Genomic DNA, 22,946 nt, shown 5'->3' with positions numbered 1-22,946 from the left:
ATGAGATTCTTTGTTACACAAAGCATAGCAGTGATATAGTAAATTCTGATCCTGCACAGATAAATTTATTAATGCCCTAAAGTTAGAATGCCTTTAAATTACTTAGTACTCGACACATTTTGAAATGCTAAACATGATATTTTAAGTTTTGGAAGTGATATGGAATTTTAATTATTAATCTGCAGTCAATTTTAAGAAGGCAAACTTGCAAAAATGTTCACTTTTCAGTTTATTTAAAATACAATTATTAATTAATCAACATTTTCATTAAAATATCCATGACAAATTTCGAACTGCAAAATAAACTGCAAATACAGCGAAATTACACAAATGGAAGTGAAAATAATTCAAAGGAAGTACATCAGTTCAATACAGTAAATGTTTTTTCTTTCACTGCTTGTCCTGTGTGCCCATATGTAATTTAATGAAATATTGCATTTTTGAAATAGCAAGACTTAGTTCAATCAATTATTACCTGCTAATGATTCTTGCTTATCGGGTGGGGGGGTTAAATTTTGCACTTCACTGATGGAACTCTAATAAGGAAAATCAGTTTGCGGTTATTTATGTCAAAGTTTTTTTTAAAACAATTGTCTGTATTAGTGTGTTTTGCCACAGAGATAAGACACAAAGCTTTAATTTTGTTCAGACATTCAAGGATTGCAATATTAGCATTGTTTCAACAGTATCTTAACCTATATAATAAAGTGAAAACAAGGGAAATTGAAAAGTGAACTAATGCCTTTAAGTAGTTCGGATTATTCAGTGAATAGTCAAGAAACACAATTTGACTTTTTTTTTCCCCAGAAAGAGGTCAACGTGGACTTTGGTGAACCAGTGATATTTATTGCTCGGGTGCCATATTTCTAAAATTAGTAGAATCACTTTCAGTAGTCCTCAATCACTGCAAAATAAATGCAAGCTTACATTTCCTTAAAATGGAGTATGCCTACACAGTCCATTATAGTGATATATTTAAACTTGTCTCTGTACAGTCTAGCAAATGACTGATTTACAAAAAAAGACTTAACAATACATATTATGATATTTGCAACTTATTAAAACATTTCTAATTTTAGGAGAAAATATTAGTTTGCCTTGTAATGTTGTGTGCCTGCAGGAGTACACACTACAGTGAGAGGAAGGATCTTTGACTGAATTTCAAAGTTGTGCACCTCCCAACCAATGCAAAGTCCTCACTAAGTGGTATGGCGTGCATGTTAACCCACTTAAATCAAAGATCAACTACTGACTCAATTCCAGTTTTCTTCATATAGGTAATGATGAGCAAGACTATTCCACCACTCAACAATTCCATTATTTGCTGTTCCCAGTGTTCGGTTTCACCACTTCAGCTGGGTTTTTTTCATGTGTAAAAACTGAAGCAAAATTTCAAGAAATTAATTCTAAATCTTATTCTCAGTTTACTTTAAAATGTGCATTTAATGTTGCATATTGTTCATTACTCGACCACTATAATATAATCTTAATATTCTGTTTTCTTTCCAAATGTGCAATCTATAACTCATTTACCTAATACTCCAACACTGGAGTCAACCCCTTTTTAAGGACTTATCCTTTCTGTCTCCAACCCGAATTGGTGTTGATACAGTTTGGTCTGATTGTGTGAATTTCTGACATGGTACACCCTTTCTGAGTTTTCATCCTCTATCTCAAAGGCAGAACAGTTCCCTCTTTTGTGCCTAATTCACCAGTTAGTTTATGACTGTACAATAATAGCTGAACATACGAGTCAAGCCTGTTAACCATTATGACCCTGATGTGTAGCATGTATTTTCCCTCTGTAATAATAATCATCATTACCTGGTGAACACATAAATAATGAACACTTGCATAGGATCCAGACAGAAGCAACAATGAACAGAGTTGAGAGGGGAAATTATAATCTTCAAATTATATTGGACTGTACCCACACAGAAAGTTCAAAATTAGATCTCAGAATTAAGAAATATAAAGATTTACTTTTGTATCTTGTATTTAAATAATAATTGCTCTGAAACTTAGGTCAGATATATGCACGGATAATCTCTTGCTTTACCACTACAATTTACACTAAAGCTAAGATTCAGGATCATTCAATTGTTGCTTTGTCCTGGGAGGATTTTGATACTTATGGATCTCGCCTTGCAAATGCTGGATGCTTCTAGCTTTTAGCATCAGGATCTCTTCCAGTTGTGTTACATAATCATTGAAGTCCTGCCAAGTAAAAGAATTGCTTGTTCAGGCAATTTTAACCACATTGAAAACAATTAGTTGCAGTATTCATACATTTAGTATCTATCAGTGCAGTGTTAATCAATTATCTATAAAAACATCCCTTAAATATCCATATAAAAACAGCTAATCCACCCAACATTAACAATGTTTTTCACAAAACTACAAGGAATCAATACTATTCATCTACTCATTCCTGATTTTCTGTAACCTCTCCAATGTAATAAATTAAAGCTATTGTCTATGATATAATCTGCCATGTGTTGTATTGCAAATTGATTCAGAGTTACACCCCGCAGAAACAGGCTGTTCAGCCTATTGAGGTTTACACTACCTAGCATCCATTTACATGAATGCCACACTAATCCCATTTTATTCTCCCCAGTCTGCCATCGGTGGCATAGTGGTTAGTGGAACAGTTTAAGGTGCTAGCAATCTGGGTTCAATCCTATGGCTGTCTGTAAGGACTTTGTATGGTTTCCTCATTGAAGTGTGGGTTTCTTCCGAGTGCTCCGGTTTCCTCCCACATTCTAAAGACATTGGTTAAAGATAGGGTTAGTAAGTTGTAGGTATGCCATGCCGGCACCAGAAGCATGGTGACACTTACTAGCTGCCCCCAGAATATCTGTAGATTGATGCAAATGACATATTTCACTATATATTTCACATATGTACTACATATGTGACAAATAAAACTAATCTTTAACATCCCATTCTGATATGCAGTCCATGGCCTCTATTGCCAATGATGAGACTCCAGATTCCACCATTCACCCACGCTATGGGCAATTTATAATGAGAAGAATAATGTAAATTAATGTTAAACTTCTATATCTATTTACATCTGCTGAAATAAGGACCCTCAAAAGAAACTAAATTGTTTATTTAAACTAAAAGTACAAATGTGCTGAATGCATTTAGACAGACAGACATACTTTATTGATCCCGAGGGAAATTGGGTTTTGTTACAACCGCACCAACCAAGAATAGTGTAGAAATACAGCAATATAAAACCCATAAGTAATTAAATAATAATAAGTTAATCATGCTAAGTGGAAATAAGTCCAGGACCAGCCTATTTGCTCAGGGTGTCTGACACTCTGAGGGAGGAGTTGTAAAGTTTGATGGCCACAGGCAGGAATGACGCTCAGTGTTACATCTTGGTGGAATGAGCCTCTGGCTGAATGTACTCCTGTGCCTAACCAGTACATTATGGAGTGGATTTAGAGCAGGGGTTCCCAACCATTTTATATGCCATGGTGGTCCTTTAAGCAAGGGGTCCATACACCCCAGGTTGGGAACCCCCAATTTAGAGGTAAGCAAACTCAGGACTGTTAACAAGATGATAGACAACTATCTGTGCATAATAAGTACAGCCCACCAATGACTGATCAAATGAAAGACATGGATATGTGAAGATGTGCATAAGTCTAACCGTGTCTCAATGCTCCCAGGCATTGGTTGAGTAACAGCCAGGATAAAAGAGACCTTCTTCTGTGATCTGGTTCAGTGAAGAACTGGAAACAGAATCATGAGGTTTAGAAGGGAACCTATCTGGTCCAGAAGTTCTAAGAGGTTTTCTTTCCATCCAGATATATATACCATGTTTGACTATAAATCACCAACTAAGCTTAATTCTTAAATTAAGTAAAGAATGGTTTTTTTCCAACTTTGTGTCAATAAAGGAGATTTATAACTGAATTTTCCAAACTCCATCCTCCTCCAATCAGAGTAATCCACTCTCTTCACCTCGACCAACCTCCAAAGTGACAACGTATGTTGCTCATGTGCCTCCCCCTTCAGCTTTGACAGCATGAGTTCCATAACTCCCAAATTCATCCTACCCCGTTTTAGTGGTGCTAGGAAGTTTGTGAACCCTGTAGAATTTTCTCTAACTCGGCATAAATATGATCTAAAATGTGATCAGATCTTCACGCAAGTCCTAAAACTGGATAAAGAGACCCAATTAAATAAATAACACAAAAAACGTTATACATTGTCCTGACGAAGGGTCTCGGCCCGAAACGTCGACATCACTTCTCCCTATAGATGCTGCCTGGCCTGCTGTGTTCTACCAGCATTTTGTGTGTATACTTGTTCATTTATTTATTGAGAAAAATGATCCAATATTACATGTGTAACCCTGAGATTCGGCCAGCATACATTTGTCTATGGTAAGACAGCCTCCGGCCCAGCCAAACTGAGAAATCTCGTTTGTGTGGATGCTGCGTGATGTGTTGCCCAATTACAAATCCAAACCGCAAAATATCAGACAGTACACCATATGCAATTAAACAATAGACAATAGACACTAGGTGCAGAAGTAGACCATTCGGCCCTTTGAGCCTGCACCGCCATCTTGAGATCATGGCTGATCAATTCCTATCAATACCCGGTTCCTGCCTTGTCCCCATATCCCTTGATTCCCCTATCCATAAGATACCTATCTAGCTCCTTCTTGAAAGCATCCAGAGAATTGGCCTCCACTACCTTCCGAGGCAGTGCATTCCAGACCCCCACAACTCTCTGGGAGAAGAAGTTTTTCCTTAACTCTGTCCTAAATGACCTACCCCTTATTCTCAAACCATGCCCTCTGGTACTGGACTCTCCCAGCATCTGGAACATATTTCCTGCCTCTATCTTGTCCAATCCCTTAATAATCTTACATGTTTCAATCAGATCCCCTCTCAATCTCCTTAATTCCAGCGTATACAAGCCCAGTCTCTCTAACCTCTCTGTGTAAGACAGTCCAGACATCCCAGGAATTAACCTCGTGAATCTACGCTGCACTTCCTCTACAGCCAGGATGTCCTTCCTTAACCCTGGAGACCAAAACTGTACACAATACTCCAGGTGTGGTCTCACCAGGGCTCTGTACAAATGCAAGAGGATTTCCTTGCTCTTGTACTCAAATCCCTTTGTAATAAAGGCCAACATTCTATTAGCCTTCTTCATTGCCTGCTGCACTTGCTCATTCACCTTCAGTGACTGATGAACAAGGACTCCAAGATCTCTTTGTATTACTCCCTTATCCAACTCTATACCGTTCAGATAATAATCTGCCTTCCTGTACTTACTCCCAAAGTGGATAACCTCACACTTATTCACATTAAACGCCATCTGCCAAGTATCTGCCCACTCATCCAGCCTATCCAAGTCACCCTGAATTCTCCTAACATCCTCATCACGTCACACTGCCACCCAGCTTAGTATCATCAGCAAATTTGCTGATGTTATTTTCTATGCCTTCATCCAAATCGTTAATGTAAATGGTAAACAGCTGTGGTCCCAATACCGAGCCCTGTGGCACCCCACTAGTCACCACCTGCCATTCCGAGAAACACCCATTCACCGCTACCCTTTGCTTTCTATCTGCCAACCAGTTTTCTATCCATGTCAATGCCTTCCCCCCGATGCCGAGCTTTGATTTTACCCACCAATCTTCTATGTGGGACCTTATCAAATGCCTTCTGAAAATCGAGGTACACTACATCCACTGGATCTGCCCCGTCTAACTTCCTGGTTACATCCTCGAAAAACTCCAACAGATTAGTCAAGCATGATTTACCCTTGGTAAATCCATGCTGGCTCGGCCCAATCCTATCACTGCTATCTAGATATGCCACTATTTCATCCTTAATAATGGACTCTAACATCTTTCCCACCACCGATGTCAGGCTGACAGGTCGATAGTTCTCTGTTTTCTCCCTCCCTCCTTTCTTAAAAAGTGGGATAACATTAGCCATTCTCCAATCCTCAGGAACTGATCCTGAATCTAAGGAACATTGGAAAATGATTACCAATGCATCCGCAATTTCCAGGGCCACCTCCTTTAGTACCCTAGGGTGCAGACCATCTGGACCTGGGGATTTGTCAGCCTTCAGTCCCATCAGTCTTCTCATCACCGTTTCCTTCCGAATGTCAATCTGTTTCATTTCCTCTGTTACCCTATGTCCTTGGCCCATCCATATATCTGGGAGATTGCTTGTGTCTTCCTTAGTGAAAACAGATCTAAAGTACTCATTAAATTCTTCTGCCATTTCTCTGTTTCCCATAACAATTTCACCCAATTCATTCTTCAAGGGCCCAACATTGTTCTTAACTATCTTCTTTCTCTTCACATACCTAAAAAAGCTTTTGCTATCTTCCTTTATATTCCTGGCTAGCTTGCGTTCGTACCTCATTTTTTCTCCCCGTATTGTCTTTTTAGTTAAGTTCTGTTGTTCCTTAAAAACTTCCCAATCATCTGTCCTCCCATTCACCTTAGCTCTGTCATATTTCCTTTTTTTAATGCTATGCAGTCTCTGACTTCCTTTGTCAACCACTGAGGCCCCTTTCCCCCCTTTGAATCCTTCCTTCTCTGGGGGATGAACTGATTTTGCACCTTGTGCATTATTCCCAAGAATACCTGCCATTGCTGTTCCACTGTCTTTTCTGCTAGGCTATCCGTCCAGTCAACTTTGGCCAGCTCCTCCCTCATGGCTCCATAGTTTCCCCTGTTCATCTGCAACACTGACACCTCCGAGCTGCCCTTATCCTTCTCAAATTGCAGATAAAAGCTTATCATATTGTGATCACTACCTCCTAATGGCTCCTTTACTGCGAGATTGCTTATCAAATCCTGTTCATTACACAACACTAAATCCAGAATAGTCTTGTCCCTGGTCGGCTCTCGTACAAGTTGTTCCAAGAATGCATCCCGTAGGCACTCTACAAACTCCCTATCCTGTGGTCCAGCACCAACCTGATTCTCCCAGTTCACCTGCATGTTGAAATCCCCCATAACTACTGCGACATTACCTTTGCCACATGCCAATGTTAACTCCCTATTCAACTTGCACCCAATATCCAAGCTACTGTTTGGTGGCCTGTAGACAACACCCATTTGGGTCCTTTTGCCCTTACTGTTCCTCATTTCTATCCACACAGACTCTACTTCTCCTGACCCTATGTCCCCCCTTGCAAAGGACTGAATCTCATTCCTCACCAACAGGGCCACCCCACCCCCTCTGCCCACATTTCTGTCCCTACGATAGCATGTATACCCTTGTACATTCATTTCCCAGGTCTGATCTCCCTGCAGCCAAGTCTCCGTTATCCCAACAACATCATAGTTACCCACTCGCACCTGGGCTTCAAGCTCATCCGCCTTATTCCTGACACTTCGTGCATTCAGATATAGAATTTTTAACCCATTTCTCCTCTCTCTGTTTGAATCGCTGCCTATTCTGCTTAACCCAGCTCCCCGAACTCATATCGGGCTATACGCCCCTAGAATTTTGTTGTCCTTCCTACGTTTACTTATTCTTTCAACACATTTAACTCCATGTTCCGTCAGACCATCCCTCTGTACACGAGTCCTCCTTATCACTTGTTCTGGCCCACCTTCCTCTACTACACACATAATATTCCGGAACCATGTAGCCCCCCACCTGTCCTTTATTCTTCCTCTCGCTATCCTGACTCACATTCTGGATCCCCGCCCCCTGCAAATTTAGTTTCAACCCCCCCCCCCCCCCCCAAGAAGCTCTAGCTTCCCTGCAAGAATGTTAGTACCGCTCCAGTTCAGATGTAAACCGTCCCTTCGGAACAGATCCCACCTTCCCTAGAACAAGGCCCAATTATCTACAAACCTGAAGCCCTCTCTCCTGCACCATCCTCTCAGCCACGTATTAATCTTTATAATCCTCCTGTTCCTTGCCTCACTCGCGTGGCACAGGTAGCAATCCTGAGATTGTTACCCTGGAGGTCCTGCTCTTCAGCACCTAACTCCCTAAACTCCCTACGCAGGACCCCCTCACTCATCCTACCCACGTCATTGGTCCCTACATGGACCACAACATCTGGATTCTTGCCCTCCCTCTCGAGAATAACCTGCACCCGATCTGAGATGTCTCGGACCCCGGCACCAGGGAAGCAACATACCATCCGAGACTCCCGATCTTCCCCACAAAATCTCCTATCCGCCCCCCTGACTAAACGATTGAAGTTTATAAATCTTAATCTGACTAGAGGGTTAGTAAAGAAAATAAAAAGGGCCCATTTTAATGAAACAGTCTAAAGTACACATTGGAGCTCACGGAATCGTCCATTCATCCCCCATCGACTTCCTCCAAGCATCACTGATCGTCGGACCCTCGCTCTGAGACCGCTCCGTCCGGTGGCCTACCAACTCTTTCCATTCACGCCTTCTCTCTTCATCATTCGCTGACAAAGGACCATGAAATCCCTGCTCCCAGACCCACAAGAAAGAACAGTGCCTCTCATTGGCTAGCATACATTCCAAAGCCCACGTTATCTCCAGTCATAACCCAAACATTGCAGCTACAGAGAAACCATTACCTTAGCAGTGAAACATTACAGAGAAGCCATTATATTAGCAGTGAAACCGTAGAGTGTGTTACACATGTATTTGTAGGAAAAAGAATGTGACCCTCTGTGGTAATGCCTCTACAAAAGCTACGAGATGAGATTGGAGGTGTGGGTTGTAGAGGTGTCCTGCCCTATAAAAAGACACACAAAGTCAGGTTACTGACAGAGACTGCTCTTCTCAGAAGATCTGTTTATGTGCAGCATGTCTTGATCAAAACAACCTTCAGAGGACCTTAGAAGACTTGTAGAGATGCATAAAGTTGGAAAAGGTTATAAAAGCATTTCTAAAGATCTGAGTGTTCATCAGTCCACAGTAAGAGAAATTGTCTAGAAATGGAGGAAACTCGTTACTCTCCCTACATGTGAGCATTCTGCAAAGATCACCTCAAGAGCACTGAACAAGAATGATGTTCATGGAAGGACACCATGGAGGAAACCACTGTTCTCAACAAAAAAAATACTGCACGTGTTAAATTTGCAGAAGACCACCTGGACATTCTACAATGCTTCTGGGACAATAGTCTGTGGACAGGTGAGACAAAAGTTGAACTTTCTGGCATAAATGCACATTGCTATGTTTGGAGGAAAAAGGGCACTGCACATCAACACCAAAACCTCATCCCAACTGTGAAAGGAGCATCATGGTCTGGGCTGCTATGTTGCCTCAGGGCCTGGACAACTTGCAATCATTGAGGGAACAATGAATTCAAGTTGTATCAAGACATTTTACAGGAGAACATTGTTGTGGTTTGTCATGCCCCACAAACGACCAGGAGACGCAGAAGATTCTTCAAGAAGTGTTAAACTTTAATTTGCAAATCAAAGCTGAGACAGTCAGTGAGCTAGTCGCTGATTGCCCACCGATCCTTGTGCTTAGCAATCTCCTGGTTTAGTTGTATTAGCATATCCAATCAGTCTACAGTTTGTATCGCCAGTACAACAGCTCCCGACTTCCCACTATTGTTTCTACCCATTAACTTAATCATGTTCTAATCTACTTTTTGGGCCACGTGTTACCTCATCCCTGGCCACAGTTATCTCTTAGCTAGCCTCTCATTTACACACCATTATCTTCTTATTTGGCTACATTCTTAAGTCACTGATGTGTTCAATAGTACAAAGACAATACAGAGATTTCATTCTCCTACTAAATTGGATACATACATAGCAAATACAAAGCTGACTACATAGTTTTGGTTACACAGCAAACAATGCAACTTTATACTCCAATAACATCAGGGTAGCAGTCCATCACCTGAAGCTCAATAGAAGTTGTATAATGCAACAAGACAACAATCTGAAGACAAGAGTAAATCAACAACAGAATGGTTTAAAAAGAAGAAAATTTGTGTTTTGGAATGGCCAAGTCAAAGCCCCAACCTTTATCCTACAAAAATGTTGTGGAAGGACCTGAAGCAAGCAGTTCATGCAAGGAAGCCCACCAACATCTTGGAGTTGAAGCAATTTTGAAAGGAAGAATGGTCTAAAATTCTTCCAAGCAGGACTAATCAACAGTTACCAGAAATGTTTGGTTGAAGTTATTGCTTTACCAGGTGGTCACACAAGTTACTGAAAGCAAAGGTTCACATACGTTTTCTAATAAATACATGTAATATTGGATTTTTCTCAATAAATAAATGAACAATTATAATGTTTTTGTGTTGTTTATTTAATTGGGTTCTCTTTATTTAGTTTTAGGATTTGCATGAAGATCTAATCACATCTTAGGTCATATTTATGGAGAAGTAGAGAAAATTCTACAGGGTTCACTAACTTTCTAGCACCACTGTATTTAATCCTAGCCTAAACACAAGACAATATACAAAAACCAATTGAGTTACTAACAGTATCTCTTTGCACTGTAGGAAGAAACCACAATACCCACAGGAAACACACACAGTCATGGGGAGAACATATAAACTCCTTTCAGACAATGCCGGAAATGAACTCTGTACTCCAGAACACCCACGAGCTGTAATAGCATCACATTAACTGCTACACTAACATGGTGCCCCTAATTTATCATTTCATTTTGAAATTTAATTGTTTACCAAATGATATTTTATTATGTCAGATTCTTGCAATCAAAATTCTAGAGCTCTGGAATGCAACCCCTATTTCCACACTGAAAATAAAGGAAAAGCTTTTTCACTTATCCCAAATTTTTACTGAAATGTGATCCTTGTGCAAATGAATAGTATTTGTATTAAAGAACATATTTGTGCAAAAAAAACCCCAAAACAACTTCTAGTTTTTGCATTATTAAGAAAATTCTTACCAATATCATTAGTTTGTTGAGCAGATATTCTTCTTTTTCAAAAAGAGCTAACATTTCTTCTAGCTGCTCACAGTGCGATTGGACAACAAGTTTCCTGGAGTGCAAAAGAACAAAATGGCTTGAAATTTACTACAAACCTCCATGTAAACTTGAGAAATTGGATCTCACCCTCTAAATATGTTTATTACACTCTTCCAAATGCAATGAACCCAATTTTAGATAATCTTTGAAAAGCAAACATGAGGAAATCTGCAGAGGCTGGAAATTCAAGCAAGCACACAAAATGCTGGTGGAACACAGCAGGCCAGGCAGCATCTACAGGGAGAAGCACTGTCGACGTTTCGGGCTGAGACCCTTCGTAAGTACTTTAGATAATCAGGTGTTTAGATAATCTTTTCTAAGTTATGTGGGAACTGGCCAACTCTGAAGTAAGATTTTTAGGCAGACTGTTGCAGATTCCCACGTCAGCAGGTTTTTCCATTTCCCCAACAATCTTCTGCCAATTTAAATCTATGTCTCTTGGTGTTTGAACAACCCATTGAGAGAAGTAGGCTTTTGCTCTTTATACCACCCTGACCCTGATAATTTTGATTTGTTCAAATCTTCTTTCAGCCTCCTCTGTTCATGATAAAGAGTGCTGGGTCTCTTAAAGAGCATTAAGGAGGATAAGTCCCCAGAGCCTGATGGGATATAATCCAGGTTATTGTGAGGGGTAAGTGAAGTGATTTCTAAGGCTTTAACAAATATCTTCATGCCCTTTCAAGGAACAGGTGAGGTCCAGAGGACTGGTGACTACCTAATGTTGTTCCAATATTCAATAAGGGAACCAGGGATAATCCTGGAAAATATAGAGCAGCAAGTCTCACGTCAATGATAGGGAAGTTACTGGACAGAATTCTTAGGAATAAGATTTCTGAGCATTTGGAAAACTATGGGTTAATTAGGGAGAGCCAACATGGCTTTGTGTAGGACCAGTCCCTTCTTACCAACTTGATAGAAATTTTGACTAAGCGATGATGGTGATTGATGAAAGTAGCTCTGTGGATGGTGTTAACACGGATTTTAGTAAGGAGTTTGACAAGGTCCCTTATGGAAATCTCATCCAGAAGATTAAGATGCATGGGATCCATGGCAAATTGGCCTTTTGGATTCAAAACAGATTTGCCCCTAGAAGACAGAGGGTGGTGGTCAATGGGACTGATTCTAGCTGGAGGTCTGTGATTTGTGGTGTTCCACAGGAACCTGTGTTGGGATCTGGGTGAAAATACCTGTCGTTTGCAGATGATATGAAGATTGGTGGTGTGGATAGCTCAGAAGACTGGCACGGAATACAATGGGATATAGATCACTTTCAGATATAGGCGGAGAAATAGCAGATAGAACTTAATCCAGCCAAATGTGAAGTGTTGCTCCTTGGTAGGTCAAATGTAAAGAGACAGTATACTGTTAAGGGCAGGACCCTAACAGTTTTGATGAGCAGAGGGATCTTGGGGTCCAAGTTCACAGCTCCCTGAAAGTGGCTACACAGGTTGATAGGGTGGTTAAAAAGGCATAGAGTATGCTTGCCTTTATTAGTCGAGGCACTGAGTTCAAAATTACAAGCCTGTGTTGCAGTTTTATAAAACTCTAGTTAGGTTGCATCTGGAGTATTGCATACAGTTCTGATCACCCCATTACAGGGAGGAAATCAAAGCTTTGGAGAGGGTGCAAAAGAGGTTTACCACAATGTTGTCTGAGTTTGAGAGCATGTGCTATCATGAGAGGTTGGACAAACTTGGGTTGTTTCCTCTGGAATGGCTGAAGGGAAAATCTGCTAAGATTATGAGAGGCATACATAGAATAGACAGACAATATCTTTTTCCGAGGGTTAAAATATCTGATAGCAGAAGGCATATACTTAAGGAGAGGGGATCATTTCAAAGAGATGTGAGGGCCAGGTTTTTTATTGTTATACACAGAGTGTACTGCCTGGAGTTTGAGTAAAATGGAAAGATACAAAGATTGTGTGGGCAGAACAGCCCACATTTGATTACTCATTTAATTGGTTTGGCACAACATTGTGGGCTGAAGGGACTGTTCCTGCGCTGTACTCTTCTATGTCCTATGTTCTAATATCCCATGGGCTTTTTTTTTTGACCAATCTTCTAAGTGGGACCTTGCCAAAGGACTTACTAATATCCTTCCAGACTACATCAAAACTCTTCTCTTCTGTCCACTTGGTAACCTCCTCCCATGCCATAACTTTACAAATCAGAATTGTCCTTCTATGAAGACCATTACAAAGTATTCAATAAGAATATTATCTAAATACTCCACAGCCATGCACAGATTATCTTTTTGCACTCTAAAAGCCTATATAGTTATCTCTTTTATATTCTTGCTCATTATATTTCAATAAAATGCCTTCAGACTTTTGGATTTTACTTGCCATCTTTTTCATATCTTTACCCAAGGGAAGGCTCTCATCTGCCAGTCTTTAATGGACTGTTTATCATGAAGTTCTCATAGAAAGTCTCCCATTGCTCTGAGACTGCTTCGCTCTCAAGCAGCTCTTGCCAATCCATCCATGGCCTCAACTCATGGCCCTTTTCATTACTCATTCAAAAGTTCAAATTGATTATCAAATTATGTATACGTCACTCTATACTTCCTTGCAATTCATTTTCATGCAACCATTTATAGGGAAAAATAAAAAAAATACAAGAGAGTCATAGAAAAGTACAGCACAGAACAGGTCCATTGGCCTAGTGCAGGGGTGGGCAAACTTTTTGACTTGTGGGCCATAAAGGGTTCTAAAATTTGACAGGACCAGGAGCAGATGGACGGAGTGTTTTGGTAATACACCTCATAAGAGAAAATAAAATATCATGGGATATGTAGAAAACATGTGCTTTAATTTCAATTGAAAATGAACAAATGCATTACAACAAAATATCTGTCTTTGAAGTCCCATGGTATTTAGCTATTTATTGAAATGACTTTTAAAACACTGAAAATTAAATGAATAAAATACAGCTTTTTTTAATAGTAACAGTTATTATTTTAAAGCACTGAAAATTCTGTTATCCTTCAAGATATTATCATCATCACTCTCCTCCTGACTGTCTTTATTTCAAAAACGGTAGAAGATTCAGGTCTACTTGTCCTGCTCCTTCTTATTCAATTGTCCCCTGTGCCAAAACTCAACAACGACCAGCACAAGGACAGAACAGTGACAGCGCGCCAGTATGCGGAGCGCGTTATTTGATCTGGAGCGCATTTTTTATTTTGAGAACGTACGTGCACCTGCGCACTACTCATGTCCATCACTTAACAGAAATGACATGTAACATGTAAGGCTTATTGAAAAAAATATTTTCAAATGCATTTTTTTACATAACACAACGAAGAAACTTATTTTTAATTTCAGTGGGAACAGTGTTGTTGGTCTCCCTTTTTAGCCAGCGCATCAAAGTCTGGATTTAGTTTTGTTGTGGCGATTCTCAGGATGGATCTGAGGTGTTGGTCAGTTAACTTGGATCTGTGGCTGGTTTTGTTGATGTTCATGACGCTGAACGCCTGTTCACACAAATAGGTCGAGCCGAACAACGCCAGCATCTTCTGTGCCGTCCTCCGGAGGTTTGGAAACACCTCTTTACCAAGTGAAGCATAAAAGTCATTCAGTTTAAGAGAGCTGAACTTCTCTTTTAAGACGGGGTCAGACTGAAGGTCGATCAGTTCCAGCTGTAGCTCCTCTGGTGCTGTTTCAGGATCTTGTGACAGGGGACAGGCCACCAACTGAAGTGACTTGTCAATTTTTTCAAAAGCAGAAAAGTGACGGCAGAATTCTCTGTGCAGCGCATCCAGTGACTCGCTGTATTTTTTCACATTTGCGCCGGCCTCTTCCAGCGTGGCTAGTGTGGGAAAATGAGTGAATAACTTATTCAAAATTTGCCTGGAGAAAAAAGCCAGCTTGGATTTAAAGGCTTTCACGTTTGTGTACATGTCATGCACAAACTGATCCTTCCCCTGTAGCTTCACGTTCAGTTCATTCATGTGTGAAAATATATCCACAGCAAACGCAAAGTCACAAAGCCAGCTCTTGTTGCTTAGCTCAGGAAATTCGCCGGCCTTCCTCAGTAACTCCAAAAATGCACCGATCTCCTCTTTGAGCTCCCATACTCGTTGAAACACTTTGCCCAAACTAAACAAGCGGACACGGGAGTGATAAAGTAGGTCCTGGTGATTCGCATCAGTTTCCTCCAGGAACGTGATGAACTGACGGTGCTGAAGTCCCCTTGCACGTATAAAGTTGACAAGTTTTACGACAGGATTCACAACATGATTCAGCTGTAATACCGATTTACATAGAGATTCCTGGTGGATGATGCAGTGAAGGAAAATAACATCCTGGTCAGGATTTTCATCTTTCACTTTATTCTGTATTCTCCTCAGCAGGCCGACATTTTTCCCTGTCAAATTAGGAGATCCATCTGTGGTGACGTTGATAAGATTACTCCAAGGGAGCTTCATATTTTCGATGACAGCAGACACCCGGTCATACAAGTCCTCTCCCCGTGTTTTTCCTTTCAGAGACTCCATTGTCAAAAACTCCTCCGTTATTTCAAAAGTATTGTTAATTCCTCGGATAAAAATGAGGAGCTGAGCAGTGTCTTTTACATCGTTGCTTTCATCCAGTGCTAATGAATATAACGTGAACGACTCTGCCTTTTTATTTAAGTCGCTGGTTATATCTTCATCTATCAGTTCCACACGGCAAGTCATTGTCCTGCGTGATAAACTGATTTTTTCAAATTTGTCTTTGCTCTCCGGACACAATACACCTGCTATCTCCACCATACATTCTTTTAAAAACTCGCCTTCAGACAGAGGCTTGCTGGCCTTTGCTAATTTGAATGACAGCATAAAACTCGCCTTGGTACTTGACTCATGAATGGCAGTTTGACGGTGAAAAAAATTTTGTTGAGCCTGTAAATTAGCTGCCAACCTCTGAGCATTAGCTTCCCGTTCTTTCGTTGACTGGTTGCTAGCATAGTTGGCATGTTTTGTGGCAAAGTGACGGCTGATATTATATTCTTTAAAAACCGCCACAGTCTCTTGGCATATCAGGCATACAGCAGTTGATCGGTGTTCGGTAAAAAGATATTTAGTTGTCCACTCCTTATTAAACACCCGACATTCTCTATCCACTTTTCTTTTCTTAGCTCCACTCATCTTTACAGAAGGGGTGAGAGGTCAAAGAGTAAAGCGCAAATGTGGAATAATACGCTGCACCTCAACAAAGGTCAATGTATATAGAGTGCGTCATCTATTGGGAAAACGCCAGAATTGCGGGGAAAAAACGTTAACAAGGTTTATTAATATAATTTCATCAAGTTCTGCGGGCCGGATTAAAAAGCTTAACGGGCCGTATATGGCCCCCGGGCCGTAGTTTGCCCATGCCTGGCCTAGTGCATGCTGAACCATTTAAACTGCCTACTCCAATCGACCTGCACTGGGTCCATAAATCTCCATACCCCTACCATCCATGTACCAATCCAAACTTCACTTCAACATTGAAATCAAGCTCACATGCATCATGTGCTGGCAGCTTATCCCACACACTCATGACACTCTGAGTGAAGCAGTTTACTCTCAAGTTCCCCTTAAACTTCTCGCCATTCACCCTTAAGCCACGACCACTGGTTGCAGTACCACCAGCCTCAGTGGATAAAAGCTGCTTGCATTCACACTATCTATACCCCTTTGTAATTTTGTATACCTCTATCAAATCTCCTCTGAATCTTCTACATTTTAAAGAATATTGTCCTAAACTACTCAGTCTTTCCTTATAACTCAGGTTCTCTAGTCCCAACAACACCCTTTTAAGTTTTCTCTGTCAACCTTGTTTACATCATTCCTGCAGATGAGTGATGAAAACTGCACACAATACTCCAAATTAGGCCTCACCAAGATCCCATCTCCTGTACTCAATAGTTCGATTAATGAAGGCCAATGTGCCAAAAGCTTTCTTTACAGCCATATCTACCTGTGAGACCGCTTTCAATGAATTATGGACATGTATTCCAAGATCCCTTTGTTCCACCATACTCCTCAGTGCCCTACTGTTCACTGTGCAGACCTACGTTGGTTGGTCCTACCAAAGTGCAACACCTTGCACTTACCTGCATTAAATTCTTTCTGCCATTTTTCGGCCTATTTTCCCAGATGGTTCAGATCCCTCTGCAAGCCATGATAGTCTTCCTCACTGTCCACTACACCCCCAATCTTGGTGTCATCTGCAGATTTGCTGATACAGTTTACCACATTATCATCCACACATCATCGATATAGATGACAAACAAAGGACCCAGCACCGATCCCTGCAGCACACCACTAATCACAGGCCTCCAGTCAGAGAACCAACCCCCTGCTACCACTCTCTGGTTTCTGCCACAATGCCAATGTCTAATCCAATTTACAACCTCACCCTGAATGCCGAGCGACTGAACCTTCTTGACCAGCCTTCCGTGAGGAACCTTGCCAAATGCCTTACTAAAGTTTATGTAGACAACATTCACTGCCTTGCCTTCATTGACCTTGCTGGTAACTTTCTCAAGACATTCTATAAGATGGGGTAGACATGATTGACCAGGTACAAAGCCATGTGGATTATACTTCATCAGTCCATGACTAACTAAATACTTATATATCCAGTCCTTTAGAATACCTTACAATAACTTTCCCACAACTGATGTCAGACTCACCGACCTATAATTTCCTGGTTTATGTTTAAAGACTTTTCTAAAGGGCGGAACAACATTGGCTTTCCTCCACTCCTCTGGTACCCAAGGATGTTTTAAATATCTCTGCTAGGGCCCCAGCAATTTCTGCACTTGCTTCCTGTAGGGTCCAGGCTCTGGGGGTTATCCACCCTGATTTGCCTCAGGGGAGCATACACCTCCTACTCTGTAATCTGTACAGGGTCCATGAACAGTTTATAGTGTTCTATCTCACTTCTATAAACTCCATTTACCCAGGAGATGGACACACAGATTAATTCATTTGAGATCTCCCCTGTCCATTTTGGCTCTGCACATAGATTACCATTATGGTATTCCAAAAGTCAAAATTTACTTCTCCTTCACATTATCTGCTGGAGCAACATCATGCCTTCATTTAGCCTTCCTGATTTCTTTCTTAAATGTTCTCTTGCATTTCTTATACTCCCCAAATACCTCATTTGTTTCTACTTGCCTATACCTACTATGCACTTCCTTTTTTCTCTTAACCAGGTCCTTAATATCTCTTGAAAACCAAGACTCCCTACACTTGTCCTCATCTTTTATTCTGGCAGGCACATATAGGCTTTGTAATCTCAAAGTTTCATTTCTAAAAGCCTCCCACTTTTGAAGTGCACCTCTGCCAGAAAACAGACTGTCCCAATCCACACTTGCATGCAACAAGATCTGGATAACATTAACAAATAGACTGCAAAATGGCAAGTAACATTTGTATCACAGAAGAAGCAGCCTCTGACCATCAACAAGAGACACAAAACCAGCCACCAAAGGAAAACTGGAAAATTGCAAATGTTACTCCGCTATTTAAGAAGGGTAGGAGGCAGCAGAAAGGAAACTATAGACCTGTTAACCTGACATCAGTGGCAGGATAGGCAAAGGAGATGCAGTAGATGTGGTGTACTTGGATTTTCAGAAGACCTTTGACAAGGTGCCGCACATGAAGCTGCTCAGCAAGATAAGAACCCATGGAATTACAGAGTAGTTAATAGCAGAAAACAGAGAGTGGGAATAAAGGGATCCTATTCTGGCTGGCTGCCGGTTACCAGTAGAGTTCCACAGAGTTCGGTGCTGGGACCACTGCTTTTTACGATGTATGTCAATGATTTAGACTACAGTATTAATGGATTTGTAGCTAAATTTGCTGATGATTCAAAGATAGGTGGAGGAGCGAGTAGTGTTGAGGAAACAGAGAGCCTTAGATAGTTTAGGGGAATGGGCAAAGAAGTGGCAAATGAAATACAATGCTGGAAAGTGTATGGTCATGCACATTGTTGGAAGAAATAAATGGGCAGACTAGTATTTAGAAGGGGAGAGAGTTCAAAATGCAGAGATGCAAAGGGACCTGGAGGTCCTTGTGCAAGATACCCTAAAGGTTAACCTCCAGGTTGAGTCAGTTGTGAAGAAGGTGAATGCAATATTGGCATTCATTTCTAGAGGTATTGAATACAAGAGCAGGGATGTGATGTTGAGGCTCTATAAGGCACTCATGAGACCACACTTGGAGTATTGTGTGCAGTTTTGGGCTCCTTATTTTATAAAGGATATACTGACATTGCAGAGGGTTCAGAGAAGGTTCACGAGAATGATTCCAGGAATGAAAGGATTACCATATGAGGAATGTCTGAATGGGGGGGGGGGGGGGGGCGGAATCTTATAGAAACATTCCAAATGTGTAAAGACCTGAACAGATTAGATATGGCAAAATTATTTCCCCTGGTAGGGGATTCTAGGACAAAAGGACATGACTTCAGGATTTAAGGATGTCCTTTTAGAACTGAGATGTGGAGAAGTTGCTTTAGTCAGAGGGTGGTAAATCTGTGGATTTTGTTGCCACGAGCAACTGTGGAGGCCAAATCACTGGATGTATTTAAGGCAGAGATAGATAGGTTCTTGATTAGCCAGGGCATCAAAGGGTATGGGGTGAAAGCAGGGGAGTGAGGATGACTGGAAGAATTGGATCAGCCCATGACTGAACGGTGGAGCAGAATGGATGGACTGAATGGCCTACTTCTGCTCCTATATCTTATGGCTAAGTCTCTCCCCCAACTCCACTAACCTGAGGTCACCAAGGCTCAGACACTCAGCTACAACAGATAAAAAAACAATGTGGACACAAGTCAGGATCTTGGGATCCCGCAGTAACTCACCCAAACAAGAGATTTTGCTGATGCAGGAAATCCAGAGCAACACACACAAAATACTGGGGGAACTCAGCAAGCCATACAGCATCTATAGAGGGAAATGGGCAGTCAATGTTTTGAGCTGAGACCTTTCATTAGTCCTCCAGCATTTTGTCTATTTTGCTTGTGTCTAATTCAACACCTGACACCCCATTCATTGCCTTTCCTCAATCTCTAACAGACAAGCCAAGAATATGATGCAATACTCTCTCCATTTGCTTGGGTGAGATCAGTGCCAATATCTTTCAAGAAGCTTCATACCGTCTGGAACAAATCAGCTCACTGGATTAGAACCCATCCTCCACCAGTTGCTCTTAGTGGGAGCAGGTCCATCCAGGACAAAGCAGCCTATTGGATTGGAACCTATCCTCCACACTAAATATTCATGTCCTCCACCATTCGCTCCCAGTAGAGGATATTGATGGAGTATCTACAAAATGCACTGTAGTTACTCACCTAGGCTAATTGGAAACACACCTCAATCCCATAACTTCTACCAGAAGGACACAGAGATGCTTTGATAGGCACGTGGATGAAAGAAAAATGGAGGGATATGTGGAAGGAAAGGGTTAGATTGATATTGGAGTAGGGTAGAAGGTTGATACGATGTCATGGGCCGAAGGGTCTGTATTATGCTCAACTGTTCTATGGCAACATCACTATCAGCAATTTCTCCTCCAAGTCATACACCACTCTAATATGGAACTGCATCACCACCTTCATTGCTGGGGCTGAAGCATGGAATTCCAACAGCACGAACAGTATGGTTCCGGCAGCAGCTTACCAGTGCATTCAAGAACAATCAGAAATGAACACAAGAAAAGAAACACTGTCCTTGTCAGCAACGCACAAGTTTCCAAACACAGTTAAGAAACCCTGCCAAGCAGCTGTATGAATAGAAGAACCATTCCAAGGAAAGGGTTCTTGACCATGGTAAGGAACAGCAATTCTGGCCTGTGCAGGATCCCCCAACACCTCCCCAGCTCCAATGCCCCAGGAGAAAAAACGAGCAGGAGTTTGAGAGAGTAGAGACACAGGATTGGTGAAATCTCCAACAAAACAGAGACACTGGCTCAGTCAGAAAAAGAGGGGAGTTTGGGAGAACAGGCACATCTTGGTGAGGGAGACTGAGACTCTGGAAAAACAGTGAGACATGCTTAGTGACCTGGGAGTACAGGTATACAGTTTGCTGAAAATGGCCACATAAATAGACAAGATGGTGAAGAACAGAGTATACAAGCATAATTCCACCACCAAATGGGGACAGTCAGAAAAAAATAAAGCAAGATAAAAAATGATGAATACAGTTCACATTAGGTTAGTATATGGATTTTAAATTGCTGTATTACTGTTAAGTGTTCTGAGATACGTAAAAAACACCTTGTCCTGCATACTGTCCACAGATCAATTTATTGCAACAGTGCATTGTGGTAGTACAAGATAAAACAATAACAGAGTGCACAACAAAGTGTCACAGTTACATGAGAAAGGGAAATAGAATAACTAAAATTAATGTATTTATGTAGATGAATAGTAAATCATTACTATTGACTTAATAGTAAATTAAATCAATAGTATTTATTGAAGTACTATCTAATACAAATAGTATTTATTTATAACATACTATTATAAATTATTTATACTATCTAATAGCATAAATATTAATATTTTTTGACTCCAGTGCACAGAATTCAATTACTTTTAAAATTGGAGAAGAATATGACTGGCTAATTGGTTAAGGCCCTGAACAGGAGGTTGAGCAAATTTTGGAGCCATTAGGCAAAATCTTGTGGAGATTAAGACAGAAGTTAGGGGGGAAAGAAGGGGATCTGAGATGGATCCAGCAGACAAATCCCAAGAAATTCTATATTAAGGTATATTAAAGGGGTGGCAGGCTGAAAATAAGTCCCTCTAATGATCATCAAGATCATCTTTGCACGGAACTAAAGAAATGAAAGATTTTTAATAATACTTCTCTTCAGGTTTTACTGTGGAGAAAACAATAGAAGCTAAGGAAATAGGGGAAATGAATAGTCATATCTTAGACCACTTAAGAATTCACAGGGAGCAGATATTGGAGGCCTTAAAGTGCATTAAGGTGGATAATCCCCAGGGCCTGACCTGGAGTATTCTCAAACCTTGTGGGAAGCTAGACAAGAAATTGCAATGGCCCAAGTCTCTTTGCACTTCCGATTTTTGAATTTTCTCCCCATCTAAATAATAATCTGCCTGATTATTTCTTCTTCCAAAATGTACAACTGCAAGGTATTGCATTTTGAGAGATCAAACAAGCAGTGAATGGTGGGACACTGAAGAACGTTATGGAATAGAGGGTCTAGGAGTGCAAGTTCATAGTTCACTGAAAGCAGCAAAGATAGATAAAGTGGTGAAGGCATTTAGCATGCTCGCCTTCATCAGTCAGGGCACTGAGTAAAGGAAATGAGAAGTTATGTTTCAGTTATACAAGATGTTGGTGAGGCCACATTTGGAGTTTAGTGTACAGTTTTGGTCACCATGTTATAGGAAATATATTATTAGAAAGAGAGTGCAGAGAAGATTCAACATGACATTACCTGGAGATGGGAGCCTGAGTTCAAAGGAGAAGTTGTGAAGATTAGGACTTTTTTCCCTGGAATGCAGGAGATTGAAACATGAGCTGATAGAGGTATACAAGATCATGAGGAACTTAGGTAGGGTGAAATACCATCTTTTCCACTGATGGAGGGTGTGCTAAAAACATGGCGACATAGATCAGAGACAAAAGATTTTTAAAAAGACATCAGGGGCAGCTTTTTCACGCAAAGGAAGGTGCATATTTGGAATGAATGTGCCAGAATTAGTGGCACATTTAAAAACAATCTAGCTAAGTACCTAAATATGAGTGGTTTAGAGGACTATAGGACAAACTCTGGCTCAACTTGTCCAGGCTAAGCTAGTCCCATCTGCCTAAGACCCTATTTTCAAACTGTATGACTCTAATATACAGTAACGGCATTTTATGCTGATAGTTTATTACTATACTTCCGTATACTTGAAACTTTCCAAGGTGCAAATCCACGGTCTATTGAGACTAACGGAGGCCTACTACATACTTCTGTG

General features: G+C 40.9%; 1 protein-coding gene across 1 annotated transcript in view; it reads right to left on the bottom strand.

Annotated features, from left to right (window-relative positions):
* Positions 1 to 224: 224 nt before the first annotated feature.
* Positions 225 to 22,946, bottom strand: part of LOC140737672 (kinesin-like protein KIF24) — a 78,219-nt gene continuing 55,497 nt past the window's right edge. The window contains exons 12-13 of the mRNA XM_073064201.1: positions 10,886 to 10,979; positions 225 to 2,217 (exon numbers count right to left, since the gene is read on the bottom strand). Of these exons, the coding sequence (XP_072920302.1) occupies positions 2,080 to 2,217; positions 10,886 to 10,979 (232 nt within the window). The 3' untranslated portion in view covers positions 225 to 2,079. The remainder of the gene's footprint in view (positions 2,218 to 10,885; positions 10,980 to 22,946) is intronic.

The sequence above is a fragment of the Hemitrygon akajei genome, chromosome 13 (genome assembly GCF_048418815.1).
Source record: "Hemitrygon akajei chromosome 13, sHemAka1.3, whole genome shotgun sequence".
NCBI classification, from domain to species: domain Eukaryota; kingdom Metazoa; phylum Chordata; class Chondrichthyes; order Myliobatiformes; family Dasyatidae; genus Hemitrygon; species Hemitrygon akajei.
Note: the sequence above shows the minus strand (reverse complement) of the source record. Positions and strands in the feature narration are given on the sequence as shown.